This window comes from Vanacampus margaritifer, chromosome 9 (genome assembly GCF_051991255.1).
Source record: "Vanacampus margaritifer isolate UIUO_Vmar chromosome 9, RoL_Vmar_1.0, whole genome shotgun sequence".
Taxonomy (NCBI): Eukaryota; Metazoa; Chordata; class Actinopteri; order Syngnathiformes; family Syngnathidae; genus Vanacampus; species Vanacampus margaritifer.
Genome location: NC_135440.1, coordinates 7,209,949 through 7,226,875, shown reverse-complemented (window position 1 = coordinate 7,226,875; position 16,927 = coordinate 7,209,949). Strand labels below are relative to the sequence as shown.

Below are 16,927 nucleotides of genomic sequence, written 5' to 3'. Positions count from 1 at the left end.
TGATAATCTCCTTCCTAATTCCACTGTGATTTGTAGCTCTGTATGTTTTGCTTTGCTGCCACTGGCACTGTTGAGTTTCTTTGGGCCCATGGCGAAGAAAATTGTCGTGGGAAAATCAAAATGCACTCGCGAGTATGGAGCACCTCCGGGAGTATTCACGATCTGACTGGAAATGAGCAGTGCATCGTCTCAACTACCGCAACGTGAGCATTCGGCATTGCTCGGCTTCGCTTGGCTTCACTCGGTTACCTGTTTTCAAGGTACGTTCGGCTTAGCTTGCTTTGCTTGAGTGTTCAAACTCCGAAAATGAGTTCAAACTCCGAGGCATTTTTTTACTCAGATTTTTTGGTTGAAGTCCGATTTGTACGAGTTCCGAGACGTTCAAACTCCGAGGTTCCACTGTAACACTTTTAAGTGTGAAGAAATAGCACTGATAATGTGAAAAAAATAACACTGATAGGTGAAAGTAGATAACACTTTAAAGTGTAAAAAATTCACTTTTATGTGTCAAAAAATAACACTATGGCTGTTGTAATTTCACTCTATCAATGAGTTACATTTTTACACTTTTGGAAGTGTAAATTTACCTCGGAACTGGTGAGAACTATATAAACTCAGGGAAAGTTTTAAATTTAACACTATGGGAATTAAATTTACTCTTCTGATTTGACTTTGTATGTGAGTGCATGAATAATAGATCCATTGTGAAGTGTCTTCCATTGTCCTGAAAAGCACTATATAAATCTGATGGATTATTATTATTCACTGCAGTTGCAGTCCTCTGAAAAACAAAATTGTCCTCCTTGAATAGTACTTTCACACCTATCACACACAGGGAAAAACACAGGGTACGTACACATCTAGTATATTTTGCTTTGCAGTCTGAGTGTATGAAAAAAATGTTCCAGTCAAATCACTTCGCAGGCATTATATTTTGATTTCTGACAGAAGCAATCAGAGTTGGCAATCTCTAAAATGAACAGTTATAGACTAAAAATTGAGGTAAGACTGAGGTGCTCTATGTGGTTTTGAAATAATTCCTGTTCCATCTAGATTTCATTTTCATCGATGTTATACAGTGAGCTGCGGAAAATGAAGACGAATGCAATTAGCAACCATGTTTGGACTAAGCTCTCTGGAGCCAGCGCCGTGATGTTTACGTTGGAATCGGATTGGTCCCCTGTCTGACCAAGTTGCTTTCACCTCACCGCGAATAACTCTGTACAGATGACTTCAGCACGCTTACAGACTCCTTCTAGTGCACCTTTGACCTCTCCCATATCCCAAGTGAGAGGCCCTGAGCAAGAATTGATGGAACATCACTGTTGGTCCACTGTCTTGCTCTCTTCGCAGCTACTTTTGTGCCAAGAACAATAATCATATCCATGTCATGGTAGCACCACATCGGTCATTAGTAGTCAATTGCTTTGGTGGAGTACTACCACATGATTTGATTAGATTTTTTGCTGTATTGGCTTCAATTATCTCTTTGATGATCATAAAAAAACCCCATTATTTTGAATAACAAAACATTTGTTCTTAAAAGTTTTGACACAACCATGGATTGATTTTCATCTGCTATTATCGAGCAGTGGTTTGACTACATTTTCTTAAACATGACAAAGGCAAAAGGTAAGCGGAGCTGAATTAAGTGCTGTTCGACGTTTGCTTGTTTTTTTACACACTCAACATACAGCTCCATAATTAAATTCCTTTGCAATTGTTGATTTTCGGGATATTTTGATGGACGTGTGTCACAAATTTTAAAACATGTTTTAATTTGTGTGACATTTTAATAAAGTGAAATGAATAACATGTTTCTTAATGTAAAGGATCTGAATTTGATAATTTTGAACCAAACACTGGCAATAATAAATCATATCCAAGACTTGCATTTTCTTCAATCTCACTCATGGCAGCTGGTTTAATAGTTGTTTTTTTGTTGTTGTACTGTATTCAAGCTTGAACACTTAACCATTTTTTAAGGGGTCAACTTTAAAACTGCTACGTTTGTCAGTCTAATTCTATTGTCTGTTTGGAGAGGCCCAAGCTGGAACTCAACTTTAGTACCCTCTTTTGTTGTGAGTCAGCAGTGCTAACCTTCCGTAATCATATCCATGTAGACGGGAAACCTGTATCCAGAGCTGGGTTGGCCATCTGGCATTCAGAGCACATGCCTGGTGGGCTGGTGTCTTTTTAGGCCGATGTGCTATTTTATCATTATTGTCCTAAATTTTACCCCAATTGGGCCCAGAATTTAGAGGGAGCAGCCCATTAATTCATTTACAATATAGACAGCAAACTTAACCAATCAACATCAGTGGCAGAGTGACAGGGGTAGCCAGGGGTAGCCAGGAGTCATGTATGAATACAAATTTTAGAAGAATGTGTCTTTAGGATATCAAATTCATTCTGGACAAAATATAATAATAATAATAATAATAATAATAAAAAATTCTATTTAAAATGCACTTTCCATCAACATGATTTCAAAGTGCTACACAGAAAATAAAATAAAAAATAACATCATGTTCATAATTAAATGTCATAGGCCTGTCTAAATAAAAAGGTTTTCAGGTCAGATTTAAAAGAGTCCAGGCTCTGGTGGCCCTCAACTGGGTTGGGAGCCTGTTCTAGAGTCGCAGTGCTGCTGCGCAAAAAGCTCGGTCTCCCATGGTAGAGAGCCTGGTACTGCATGGAGACTTGGAGGAGCAGCATGTTTGAAGATCTGGGGGTGCGGGTGGAGGATTGTAGCATGATGAGATCTTTAAGGTAAGTCGGTGCAAATCCATGGATGCATTTAGAGTAAGTAGCAGAATTTTGTAATTGATCCGGGATGAAACAGCGAGCCTGTGCAGTGATTCGAGAATGTGTTGGTATTTATTGGCTCTCATCAGCATGCGTGGCCGACTGGGGAACTTGCAGTTTGACTGTATAAATGCACTATATACGCATGCCAATCGCATCTCTGGGAGTCCAGTTAGTCAATTTGCTTCCGTCAAGCACGCGCGCGCTCCAGACCGCCTTGATTTCAATGCAAATGAGTCAGGCCATTATGATTGGCCGGGTCTTGACTATATTCCATCCCATAACGGCGCACAATGGTGAAAACACCCCTTTCTATCTGCGTCTGTCTATGAAAATACCAAAGGAAAGAAAACTCCGCCCATTCGTACAGTTACACTGTACTTTGCGTGAGACTTGTGCCAGGAACGAAAATAGGGTCCAACGTCTGATAAAGACACCGACTCAAGTCCAACATAATGTTCATGTATTGTAGAAGAAAATGTTGGGGAGAACCTAACACGGATAGAATATGCAAACTCCACAGAAAGGCCAGATCTGGCATAGTCTCAAACCTAGAACTTACTTGCTGTGAGACAATAGTGTGAACCACCATGCTCATGCTGCTAACACATCAATCCACATTATGATGATTAGATTCCTCAATAACATAGTTGAGGCAAAGACAGTAAGTTATCACATCGCATTACCCACAGTCTGTGAAGAAAAATGTGAAGAATTCAACAACATTGTAAAGACAGGACAATAGGAACAAATAAGTGGTCGAAATCCATCATTTTGTTAGGGAAACCCACTAAGTGATTGTTAAAACACACCACATGGTGATTCATGTGAGAATGCTCAAGATCCATTCTTGAGTAAACTTTATTGATTAAATCGTATACTGTACATACTACTAATGCTGCTATCATAACATATTTTTCAAATATCAAATAACTTCAGGCATTTATTAAGCAACCCTGACTGAGCAGCATGTCTGGTGTACTCGAGTTGACAAACACATCACCCCACACGCAAATGCTGGTATAAACTCTGTGGTGTCAGGAAGGGGAAGCTTGGTGACCCAAACGCGGGAAGACAAGGCGAGGAGGCAGAGGCCCAATCAAAAAAAAGGAATTTAACCTGGCACATCCATCAGGATCAGTCCGGGGGGCGTCCCGGAAGCCAGACGAGGGGAGCCCGGCGGCGCCGGTCCGGAGGGCACCCCGACGTACACCTCCTGTCCACCCTCATGGGCTTGACGCCGCCATGGAAGAGGCGAAGAGACTTTGCACGAGAGCGGCCGAGGCCAGACTTGAGGCTGCCGTGGAGGCGGCAGCCCTGGCCCGGGGACCTGGGGCTGCCGTGGAGGCGGCAGCCCTGGCCCGGGGACCTGGGGCTGCCGTGGAGGCGGCAGACGTGGCCCGGGGACCTGGGGCTGCCGTGGAGGCGGCAGACGTGGCTCGGGGACCTGGGGCTGCGGCGGCAGACGTGGCTCGGGGACCTGAGGCTGCGGCGGCAGACGTGGCTCGGGGACCTGAGGCTGCGGCGGCAGACGTGGCTCGGGGACCGGGGACGGCGGCAGACGTGGTTCGGGGACGGCGGCAGACGTGGTTCGGGGAGCTGAAGGTGCGGCAGACGTGGTTCAGGGAGCTGAAGGTGCGGCAGACGTGGTTCGGGGAGCTAAAGGTGCGGCAGACGTGGTTCGGGGAGTTGAAGGTGCGGCAGGGGAGTTGAAGGTGCGGCAGACGTGGTTCGGGGAGTTGAAGGTGCGGCAGACGTGGTTCGGGGAGTTGAAGGTGCGGCAGACGTGGTTCGGGGAGTTGAAGGTGCGACAGACGTGGTTCGGGGAGTTGGGGCTGGTGACTCCGAGCGCCACCAGCTGAAGCCCAACGACGCCCGACTCCCTCAACCAAGGACGACAGTAGGTCCATTTGGGCGGCCATGGCGTGTTGGAGCTTCTCGTGGCGTGACAGTCGTGCCTCCTGATTCCACAACTCGGCCTTCAGCGCTCCCGCTGGGTCCTTCTCTGGTGGGTTCATTCTGTCAGGAAATGGGAAGCTTGGGGACCCAAACGCGGGAAGACAAGCCGAGGAGGCAGAGGCCCAATCAAAAAAAAGGAATTTAATTTCTATGAAAAAAAAGCGATCTTCCAAATTACAAGATAAAACAAATCATAAAACAAAACATGAACCAAAACATGGGAGGGAACAACAAGGAAAAAGCGAGCAGCATGACATGGGAAAATGCCAAGGAAAAAACAAGCAGCATAACATGGGGAAAAACAATGAACCCACACAGACAGAGGGGAGACAGCAGACTAAATACACAAACACTAACGACACAAGACACACCTGGGCAAGACACACCTGGGCAAGACACACGTGGCTGAGGGCACTGATTGGATAACACGAGGAAGGGCAGGATCACACTTAACAAGACAAGGAAGACACACAAGGAAAACAGAATCTAAACATGACATCTGGTAGTCAGTCAAAAACTGAACCGAAGTTTGAATAAGATCTTCTCTCACCTCCGGGACTCCTGTATTTCCTTCTCCATCACAAAAGCCAAAACCTCAGCTCTGCAGACCCAAATAGATGGGAAATAATTGAAGAGGTGTCATAGAAGAAAAATCTAGGGATTATTTTAGATTCACAACTAAATTTTGAAAGCCATGTCACTAAAATGTGTACAACTGTCAGAGCAAACATCAACTGTCTCAAGCTTATAAGGAAATGCTTGACACTTGAATGTGCACAAATGTCCCTTTCACTGATTCTCTCACACCTGTCCTACTGAGCCACAATTCTGTCACAGACTAGTGAGTCCACCCCCGGGATTACACTGGCTGCGTGTGCGTCGCGTCTCCGCTCCGACGGCGCAGCCACTTCGCTTCCATTCTATTAGCTTGTTTATTACACCGGCTGCGTTTGCGCTGCGGATCGACTGCGGAGTAGCTGCGTCATCGCGGAGGCCGGCGCACGGTTAGACCCATTTTCTATTTTTGCCGGACAACGCATCGTCGGCATCCGTCAAATGGCAAACTAGCACAGAACACTTTGAGCGGGACAGGAAGACCGACTCAGTTTCAAAATAAAGTTTCTGGTTAATTTCAGAATAAAACACTTGCCAGATCCTATTTCGCAATCATGTCAGTAAACTTCATAATGGGCGTAGCCAGGCCTGGAGTCAACGGGTCAGGTGTTTATTCACGGTTCAAACACCTGCGAACATGGACGAAGAGAGGTTTATATTGGAGGTGGAAAGCCACAAAATAATATATGACACGGCACATCCTTTTTATAAGGACAACCAAAAAAAGGCAGGAAAAAAAGGTTAAATCAAATGAGGTTAAATCAAAGGTTCCAGTCCACCTCTATTTCTGCTTCTCTGTTGAGCACAGACAAAAGTGTGTTCATTGTTGCTTTTAATGCCACGTTATCGCGATCGGACCACAGCTATGCGCAGCCGGTGAGTTTTGTACGCAGCGGAGCGGAAACGGAAAGCAGACGTATGCGGTGTAATCTCGGGGTTAGGCTACGTTCACACTGCAGGACGTGATGCCCAATTCGGATTTTTTGTTAAATCCGAACTTTTTATGTAACGTTGACATTACAAAAGCAAATGCAACATCTAATGTGAACGCAACGCGCCAGTTATGCGACTCGCATGCGCAAAGAGCGCACATCAAGTTATGTACACCCAAAACACCGTCACGTTGCAGTGTTCACGGAAGCAACCCGACTCGCAACGTTTCACCGACAGCCAAGCCGCTGAGGCAAGTAACTTTTATCAGTGTCATGCAAATCTAACTGTGCCAACGCACGCTTCAGATTGGTGGACTTGTTTCGCGGACGTGTTAGTAGTTTGATTCATGTGTCTTGTCTGCATACATTATGCAAATTCAGCTGTGCGAACGCCCACGATCCTGGTTGGTGGACTGTTTTCACGCTCGCTCCTGGTTGGCTGCTATCGTGCTAGTTTCCTCGTGCGTCAGTTTTGAATGTGCTGTTTACAAACACAAACAGAAATCCGTCTGACTTTTTTTTTTATCTCATGTCGCCAGAGTAGCAAGGTTGGAAGAGGTAATAGAAATATTTGGGGGAAATAAGAGGACGCTCCTCGACCTCCTCATTTCATTGAGAAGTCCACCAAAGATGACGTCGCGTCATCGCTGTTCGTGATGAACTGTCTGCAGGGCTGAATTTCTGCTATCACCCACACATGTAAACTTAATGGTTCATGTTTCAAGTGTGATAAAAAATAAAGACAAATAAAAATTTAACACTGTTACTCAAAACAGCTTTGTATATATTCACAGACGTGTCAGTAGTCTCTCTACTAAGCACTCTCTCCCGCCCGCGCAGAGCGCATATCAGGCTTTTGATGACATATAAATCGGATGCGTGCGGATCAGCGTTCGCGCACAGTATCGCATACATATCCGATTGATATCCACATACGAAAGAGGCCCAGTTCGGATGTGAAAAAATCTGAATTGTACCGTTCACACTGCATCAAAAAAACAGGTACTTGTGAAAAAAATTGGAATTGAGCTGCAGTGTGAACGCAGCCTAACACTCAAATCAGTTGAAAATTCTTTAAATCTGAACCCTGAAGGTTCTAGATCAAAAGCCGATCAGAATTCATCAATGTAACTTTTTATCTAAATACAATGTTTTACCATTCACAATTACTATTATTAATTTTTTTAACATAGTAAAACTGTTTTTATATGCCTTCATGGACAAGCTCCAGTGCCTCTGAACTCGTATGTTAGCCAGCTGCAGAGCTGTAGAAGAATCACTCGAACGGCCACAAATGGAGACTTTAAGGTGGCTTTAAGACTGGATTTGCCAAGTCTGCGTTTTCTGTGTAAGAGGAGCCAATCAGTGGAACATGTTCCCTGTCGAACTAAAGTCTAAAGACAAAATAAGGCCTGTTTAAAAAGCGCAAAAAAAAAGAGTGGTTGCAAATAAATCGGAGCAAAGGGTGGTTAATTTGAAGAAACAAAAATATGAAACATGTTTTTCACTTATTTCCATTTTTTTTGTCAAGTACATAACTTCACACGTTCATTCATAATGTTGGTGCCGTCAGTGAGAATCTACAATGTAAATAGAAGTGTTGTTGCGATAACGTTTTTTGGCTCCAAATACCGATTCAGATACCCAGTTTTGCAGCATCGGCCGATACCGTACCAATGCCTAATTGTTCTTTTTTTCCAACATGAAAAAGCTGCCCTGCCATTGGTTCAGAGCATTCAAGGGCCAATAGGATATCTTGGCTAGGCATGCAATGAACACGTCACTCATGCTGCATCCAAAGTCCTATATTAGCGTCAGAAATAATGGTATCGGCATGTTACTTCTTAGTACTTGTCGATACCAATACCACTGTTTTAATACAGAATCGGGGCCTCTCTCGATACTGGTATCGGTATCGGAACAACACTAGTAAATAGTCATGAAAATAAAGCAAATGCATTGAGTGAGAAGGTGTGTCCAAACTTGGGTGGGGTTGGTGGGGTCTTCTCTGACAGGTGGGCTGGTCTTGGTGAGCACTCAGAGGTATGGGATCCTTGAGTATGACCTCTCTGGATGTTGAAGATGTGTACCTATTTACTGGCACGACAGTTGGGACTCTTGAGCCGGGGTTGTGGAGCATTTAAGCATCATCAGATGCTGAAAAAAGTGGTGACTGAGCAGACCAGAGAGGTGTCACATTTGTTGGACGCAGTGGTCAGAATGTGGATGCAGTAGTCAGAATGCAATCCAACTTATCCATGACCTATAGGCCACGTCATGGGTGACAGCTGATCTAGAGCCAGCCAAAGACGCCATGCCTCGAATGAGAGAGGACGCCGCTCGCCTGGTGAGGTGGGTCCTGGTGGTAGCACCTACGGACTGATTTACCAATTCCAAACGAATGGAACTGGTCACAAACAACAAACGTGGCATTCACTCAAGACGATCTGATGGAAACCTGAGCACGTTTTGGGATTGATTGATAACAAAGTGCCTTAACGACAGTCAAAATTAATGTACAAATTATGCTCGATGATTGATGGCAGGTTCAATAAGCTGACATTCATAAAAAACACAATACAATAAAGGAGAGAAGACACCTTGTACCTTTTCACAAGCTAGTGTGGAGAACGGACAGAGGATGTGCCTCAGTTACAATTTCCTACCGCTCTCAAGCACACTCTGGCAAGTCTTTAGAGCGGTCCCTGGTTACATGGGTGTTCCAACTCTACAGGGGGGTGGGTGTAAGTGCTGAGTGCATGTGTGGTCAAGTTTGCAATCATTTCTTAACAGACAACAGGTGCGTCTTTAGCGGACTTGCTCAATTCATTTCGCTGGGTTGGATGTCCTTCTTGTAGTCATGATGAGTTATCTCCTGTGAATCAGCTGTTAGATACGACTACCTTAATATGCTATGTAGGAGCAGAGCAAAGCATTCTTTATTGCAAGCAGAAGCAATTTCTTCATTGCATGAGTCATTTTAGATAGGCTGTCCTAATCTGACTGTGTGTGGATGCAAGCATTCTTCATTGCAAGCAGAAGCAATTCTTCATTGCAGCAAATAGTAAAGTGCTTATTCATGTGATAACTAATTGCATAATTTTCCTAACATTTGATGTGTCTGAAATAATTCTGGGCACGGGGATCAATAAGCCATGGCTTCAACCCATCATGTTGCAAATGATGTAATCGGTGAAATATGTTGTAATAATATGTCCGAAAGGGGAAAAAAAGAAAAAAAGAACAATATATATTTTTAAAAATTTTAAAGTTAAAAAAAACAACAACAACGTTTGTCTTGTACTGTTTATGCATCCTCCTGCATGACACCAACTGTTAAATTATGTTGCATTTACAATTGAAACTGTCTTACTTTTTTTTTCTCCCAGAATTGGACAGATGGTGTTTGAGTATTGGCCAGAAGAATACAATGTAAGTTGGCCTGGGTTGCTGACTTCTCACTTATTTACTGCATTTCCCATGGCTCTTGTTTGACCCCGCGGTTGTTTTATGACCACACACAGAAATGTCGGAATTACTTCCCAAAACCCTCAACTCATTTTCAGGATTTGTGTGTCTTGCGCAAATTCTGTGGACATTTATATTCTGTGGTGAATTGTTAAGAATAAACACGCATTTGGGGGCTCGTAGACAGAGCCGCAAGAATGCTCAATTTTCTATATTTATCTTGATGTTTGACTTCTTACCTTCCCTCCGATGGTCTGCTCTCTCTCCGATTTTCATGTAGATATTCTCAATCTACCTAAAAATTATGAGAAAAAAGATCAACATTGTGTCACTCTGTGCGAATGGCAACGCATATTCATCCATCAACAGTACACACCTTTCGAAGTTATGGCCAATAAGATTTGGTTTCATAGGACACTTTCACATTTTACAAGTGTGTTTTTGCAAAAAAATTCAACTAAGGTTAATTCTAAAAGGTACATTGGCGCAAACACAACTCTGCTCGTCACCAAAAGAACACCTTACCTGACCGTTTTGAGGTTGTTGTTTTTCGAATTGGTGTCCCAGCCAAAATGGAGCAAATTATGAACAGCTCCACATGTCAGTGGCAAGTGCGTGTCGGCTCCATTTAACATGAGTTTGCATCTGATTATTTAGTTCGGAACTCAGCCCCATTCCTAAGAGGGTGTACATACATGTGCAATCACATTATCTCAGTTGTTTATTTTTATTTCTCCTCTCAAAATAAAAAATGATTTTTTTTTTTTAATTGAATGATAGCCAATATTTTTATATGCCAAATTAATCCTGGAAAAAGTTTTGAATTTGAGTTTATCTTGTAAATTTTTAATATAACACCAAACCACAATTTGAGCAGCTGTGTAGACTTTGTATATCCACTTTTGGTAAATGTAAAGGAAGTGGCTGGAAATAATATTCTCATGCATGCCTAAGTCTCAGCATAAGATCACATGACCACCTATTGGCAACTTCATTTCAAACACCCAGAAAAAGACAAACAAGCAAAAAGTAAATAAAAAAAAACCTCCACCAAAGTACCACCAAGCGTAGTGGTGTACCACACAGATTGCAGCATTTCTGCATTGCTCTATTTGGTGTGCAATTTATTTTCCAGAAATACTTGGACTCCTCCGTGAGCCGGCACCTTACCTTACCGTGGTGGAGGAGTTTGTGTGTCCCAATAATCTTATGAGCTATGTTGTCTTGGGCTTTAAGCCCCTGTCAGGGTCACCGATGGCAAACAGGTCCTAGGTGAGGGGCCAGACAAAGCACGGCTCATCGATCCCTTATGATGAGTGCAAAAATGGACAGACGTTTCCCTAGCCTGGACGCAGGTCACCAGGGCCCCCCTCTGGAGCCAGGCTGGGGCTCATTGGCGGGCGCCCAGTGGCCTGCAGAGTACCCTTTTTGGAGACCTTGGAGGGTATGCTGGAGAGTGCTCTCCCTGGGGACTCCCTCGTTCTGTTGGGGGACTTCAACGCTCAAGTGGGCAATGACAGTAAGACCTGGAGGGGCGTGATTGGGAGGCCTGTGGGACTCCGGAGGCAGTTGACAGGTACCGGTTGGCTAAGCAGACTGCAGCTTCGGCGGTTGCTGAGGCAAAAACTCGGACATGGGAGGAGTTTGGTGAGGCCATGGAAAACGACTTCCGGACGGCTTTGAGAAAATTCTAGTCCACCATCCGCCGTCTCAGGAAAGGAAAGCAGTGCACCATTAACACTGTGTATAGTAGAGATGGGGTGCTGCTGACCTCGACTCGAGACTTTGTGAATCGGTGGGCAGAATACTTTAAAGACCTCCTCAACTCCACCGACACGGCTTCCTTTCAGGAAACAGAGTCTAAGGACTCTGATGTGGGCTCTCCTATCTCTGGGGTCGAGGTCACTGAGGTAGTTGGAAAGCTCCTGGTGGCAAGGCCCCGGGGGTGGATGAGATCCGCCCCGGAGTTCCTAAAGGCTCTGGATGTCGTGGGTTGTGGAGTTGTCGTGGCTGACACGCCTCTACATTGCGTGGACATCGGTGACAGTGCCCCTTGGATTGGCAGACCAAGGTGGTGGTCCCCCTTCTTAAAAGTGCTCCAACTGTAGAGGGATCACACTCCTCAGCCTCTCTGGTAAGGTCTATTCAGGGGTGCTGGAGAGGAGGGTCCATCCGGAAGTCGAATCTCGGATTCAGGAGGAGCAATGTGGTTTTCGTCTCGGCCGTGGAATTGGACCAGTTCTACATCCTCGGCAGAATCCTCGAGGGTGCATGAGAGTTTGTCCAATGAGTCTACATGTGTTTTGTGGATTTGGAGAAGGCGTTCGACCGTGTCCCCTGATACGAGCTGTTCGGTCCCTGTACGACTGGTGTCAGAGTTTGGTCCGCATTGCCGGCAGTCGGACTCATTCCCAGTGAGGGTTGGACTCCGCCAATGCTGCCCTTTGTCACCGATTCTGTTCATAACTTTTATGGACAGAATTTCTAAGGCGCAGCCGAAGCATTGAGGGGGTCTGGTTTGGTGGTCTCAGTATTGCATCTCTGCTTTTTGCAGATGATGTGATGCTGTTGGCTTCATCAAGCATTGATCTCCAACCCTCACTGGAGCGGTTCACAGCCGAGTGTGAAGCGGTTGGGATGAGGATCAGCACTTCCAAATCTGAGACCATGGTCCTCAGTCAGAAAAGGGTGGCGTTCTCTTTCCGGGTCGGGGATAAGATCCTGCCCCAATTTGAGGAGTTCAAGTATCTTGGGTTCTTGTTCACGAGTGAGGACAGGAGGGAGCGGGAGATTGACAGACAGATCGGTGCAGCGTCTGCAGTGATGCGGGCTATGTATCGGTCTGTTGTGGTGAAGAAGGAGCTAAGCCAAAAGGCGAAGCTCTCGATTTACCGGTGGATCTACGTTCCTACCCTCACCTATATTCACGAGCTGTGGGTCGTGACCGAAAGAACAAGATCCCAGATACAAGCGGCCAAAATGAGTTTCCTCTGCAGGGTGTCGGCAGGAGGCCCCGGGGACGACCCAGGACACGCTGGAGAGACTATGTCTCCCAGCTGGCCTAGAAACGCCTTGGGATCTGGTCGAAGTGGCTGGGGAGAGGGAAGTCTGGGCTTCCCTCCTAAAGCTGCTGCCCTGGCAACCCGACTCCGGAAGAGCGGTAGTTAATGGATGGATGGATGGAAATACTTGGACATGTACAAATATGTCAAGTCTTAGTATGAATGTTGAAAATACTCTGGTGCAGTCAAATACAGAACCTCTACTTAAAAGTATTCTATGGAGTCAGAAATTGGCAGGAAACATCTTTAACTGACTGTTAACCAAAACTCAGGATTATTTTCCCATTTTTATTGAGGCATTGCAGGCATTTTTGTGTTTGTCAGATTGTTTGAATTCTTCAAAATGTCAGTGCTTGCATAGAAAGGGAAAATAACACTTTAACATGATTTAATGTTAAAAGCAAACGGCTTGTTCAATTTCCTGCACATCTGTTGCATTATCAAGAGACTGCTATTCTTGGTCGAGATGACTGTTTGCTAGGTTAACTCTTTGACTGCCAGACGTTTTCAGAAAAGGGATGCCGTGGGTGCCAGCCGATTTAAGCATTTTGACTGATCTTTCAAGGTCTGCAGAAAATGTTGTGTTTGGACTATGGAAACACACATACTACCAAATGAAAGATTGGACTTTTGAAAGTTTGTTTCTACCTTAATCCGTTTTTTAGTAATCAACAATAGAAAATGGTTAGTTTCACCCAAATGCTCTGTTTTGAAACAAAATACGGAGAAATCAAGCTTTTTGTGAAACAGTATTATTTCATGCACTCTAGTGAATTTGACACCTTTTTTTTTCCATGAATGATGCCACAAACACCTAAACAGTGCTTTACTTCTGCAAAACACTACCACCAACAATGAAAAAGTGTCTTTTGATAGCAAAATACATTTATTTACATTCAACAGTGTAACAATTTGACAAAACAATTTGGCAAACTATTTACAAATGTGTGCAACCGTGGTACTATTTACAATTGTGTGGATGTTTCAAATACAGTTTTTCTTTTTGTAACACTCCCCTGCGTGCAAGGAGACGCAGCAGGATTTGCACAACAGATTAGTTTCACTGCGATTGCAGACGCTACACTTTGTTGCTGGCTTTTTTTTCTGGGGAATAGCAAGTATATACTGCAGTGTGTGTTTGGCCATGTTGCCATCAAGTCTACTCTCAGGATCATGATATGGTGACGTTACGGTGGTGTTACGTCTGGCTTCCTCATGTCCTTCAGTTCCTATACCGGGTGGTAAGAGATGTTCTGATCCATCTTATCCGCTCCATTCATGGTGGCATCGTAGTCCATAACCAGTGTCTTCTCCGTGATCAGACTGTACCCACTCCTCCGATGAATATGCATTGGACTCGGGGCACTCTTCGTCGTCGATTGTACGTCCGCCTGTGCAGAAGTGCTCGTTGTGCTCCGCGTTTTCCGGCGCTAGCATCGCTAGCCGGTGAGGCTTTATAACGTGATCATAGCTGCCGCGTCAACGCTTGCAACTCCGGCGTCAACCTCGGAGTCACCATCATCATCATCATCGTCATCAATGTGCTCTTTAGCATTGGTCGATGCTTTTCGTCTTTGAAAAAAATGCTCAAGCGTGAGGTGCTTGCAACCGGTCGCCATTATGGCTTCCTCAGCCATTGTCCCCTCAACACTCTAGCTCCGCCTCACGTCTTCTACTGACGCCTACCCAATCTTGTCCAAAGAGAGTCATCGCTGCCATCTAGGGGCCAAAAATAGGCATTATACTAACTAGATCTGCTTGGTACTTTCAGCACAGCTGGCCAAGGCTTTCCTCCACCCCCCCCCCCCAAAAAAAAACTTGGTTAACGTCTTTTAACGTCTTTGGCGCTCCTCCGTAGGATTTTACTAAACGTTATTTAACGTTTTTGGCAGCCAAAGAGTTAAGTGACTTTTGTCTTTCAGTAGGCGTTTCGCTCAGTGGTGAAAATGAAGGATTTAGGGGTTTTGGGTTTTGAGTTTTAACTTTTTGTTGTTGTAACGACGAACATTGTTAACTGACGGAGGTTTTCTGTGGCCTTGGGGGGTAATGGAATAAATATATGTACTGGCCTTACATATTTAGAATACAAAAAAGTGTAACTGTATTCCGTTAAAACAATAATAAAAAAAAAAACAACAGATTACAGGTACATTTATTAAAAATGGGAATTACTTTGAGGGATTACAATTTCCACACTGAGAGAGAGAGAGAGAGAGAGAGAGAGAGAGAGAGAGAGAGAGAGAGAGAGAGAGAGAGAGAGAGAGACGGCATTGTTTTCCTGAGCCCTCGATTATTACGACTGTCATGTTTGTAGCTCAATAGGCCACCGTGACTCCATTCTCGCGGGGGGGGGGGGGGGGGGGGGGGATGGGGGGAACTGGCGATGTCGTGTCCTCCACACTCGGCCACTTTAAAAAGCTTCACGGAAAGGAAGTGGTGACTGGTATTCACTGTTTGGATCATAGGCTACTTGCTAAAGGACTGGTTTATCTTAAATAACATTTACAAAGAGAAAGTTTGAGCTGAGAGTCCTGCAGCAAGCTACGCTGGAGCTTCTTGCTATCTCACTACACTGCTAATGTGAGTTCCATAAGGTGACTATATGTCTCACGTTATCCAGGACAGTCACATTTTGAGCCTTGTGTCCCAAGTCTCAGCGGATTTCGCCAGCCCCGTTGTTTTGTCCCACTTTTATGCAAGTCCCATCCCGGCGTCTTTGTTTTCAAGCCACTTGTTTGGGCCATCCAGCTGTGATAGGCTCCAGTGCCCCCATGACCCGTGTGTGGAATAAGCAGTTAAGAAAATAAATGGATGGTTGCTTGCCCTGTGTATGTCAGTCACACAGTTGTCATAGCAATTCATACAATAAACCAATTAAAAAGAAATGTCACCGTTACAGTTCTCCCTATTTTTTCACATTCATGTTTGTGTTCTTATTCTCATCCGCTAGCCGGTGTATTTTCAACATATCGGAACTAGAACTACTTCCTGCTTCTGTATCTAAGAATCATGGGAAATATAGTCCTACGACCTTAATACTACAGTCAGACCCATTGCAAGCTGACCCGTTCTGGAGGCTTATTTCCAATGTTACAATGCCGGATCGACGTAAGGGAAACAGCACAGCCAGCTTCCAATAGCTGCCATGCCTGAGCAAAAAAAAGGTTGGATTATGGTAAGTGCATTGATTGTTTAGTGCTGTTGAACTGTCAACCAAGAGCGCATTTAGCATTAGCTAAAGTAATAACTAGAGCTGTCAAAATGAAAGCGTTAACTCTGAAGATTACTTTAAATTAATTAAAGCGTTTAAAAAACAACAACAACTGTTTACTCAGCGTGCAGCCAAACTCGTCACTAGTGGCAAGATAAATAAACATGGACTATAGGTAGTTCTACTTTCTGATTTTTTTGCTTGATGCTTGTTGGAGAATTCTAATTAGCAATTTGCACACTTTGCAGCGCCAAATTCAAATAACCTAACAGTTGTACGCCTTTAAGTTGGAGCCAGATCAACTTCTGTAACGAGATATTTGTTGCTTGCTCTTGACAATGCACGAGGCTTATAACAGGAGGAGTGGAAATGGTGGAAAAGGATTTCATTAGTGAGAGTCTGAACACTTTACTTTGGTGGTCCCATCCTCACAGGCCCCTTGCCTGTGTCACCCTCCTTCATGGGAGAGGTGAGGCTCCATGAAGTCATTTAACGTGGGAAACCCAGTCAATTAAACGAAGGAATGAAAATCCATGCCACAGGTCTTGTTACAGTGTGGCCAAGGACGAAAAGAGCTACTTATTTATATCGTCACCTAATGCAGGGATTGGATGTTAGAATAAAGATTGAGTATCCCAACGGATCCTGAGCACAGTATATTTATTGTTGCTGGTCAGTCAGCGAAAATGTGCCCATTTCACAAACCAATGGAAACTTAAGGTAAGGGCTGAAAAAGCCAAGGTATTGAAACTTTTCTAGCGTGGCCACCAGTGAAAGCCACACTGTGTACGTGTAGAAAGCTGTTGTAAGGACCTGGGGGTCACCCCAGTGCAGCACGCAAAAACTTGAAATGAGGATAAAATAAGACAATT

The 16,927-nt window shown here is 44.4% G+C and overlaps 1 protein-coding gene across 1 annotated transcript in view; it reads right to left on the bottom strand.

Moving 5' to 3' along the window:
• Positions 1-2,538: 2,538 nt before the first annotated feature.
• The window catches only part of LOC144057664 (uncharacterized), a 37,071-nt gene continuing 22,682 nt past the window's right edge, over positions 2,539-16,927 (bottom strand). The window contains exons 2-6 of the mRNA XM_077575495.1: positions 10,022-10,077; positions 5,318-5,368; positions 4,100-4,845; positions 3,928-4,041; positions 2,539-2,765 (exon numbers count right to left, since the gene is read on the bottom strand). Coding sequence (XP_077431621.1) covers positions 2,539-2,765; positions 3,928-4,041; positions 4,100-4,845; positions 5,318-5,346 — 1,116 coding nt within the window. The 5' untranslated portion in view covers positions 5,347-5,368; positions 10,022-10,077. The remainder of the gene's footprint in view (positions 2,766-3,927; positions 4,042-4,099; positions 4,846-5,317; positions 5,369-10,021; positions 10,078-16,927) is intronic.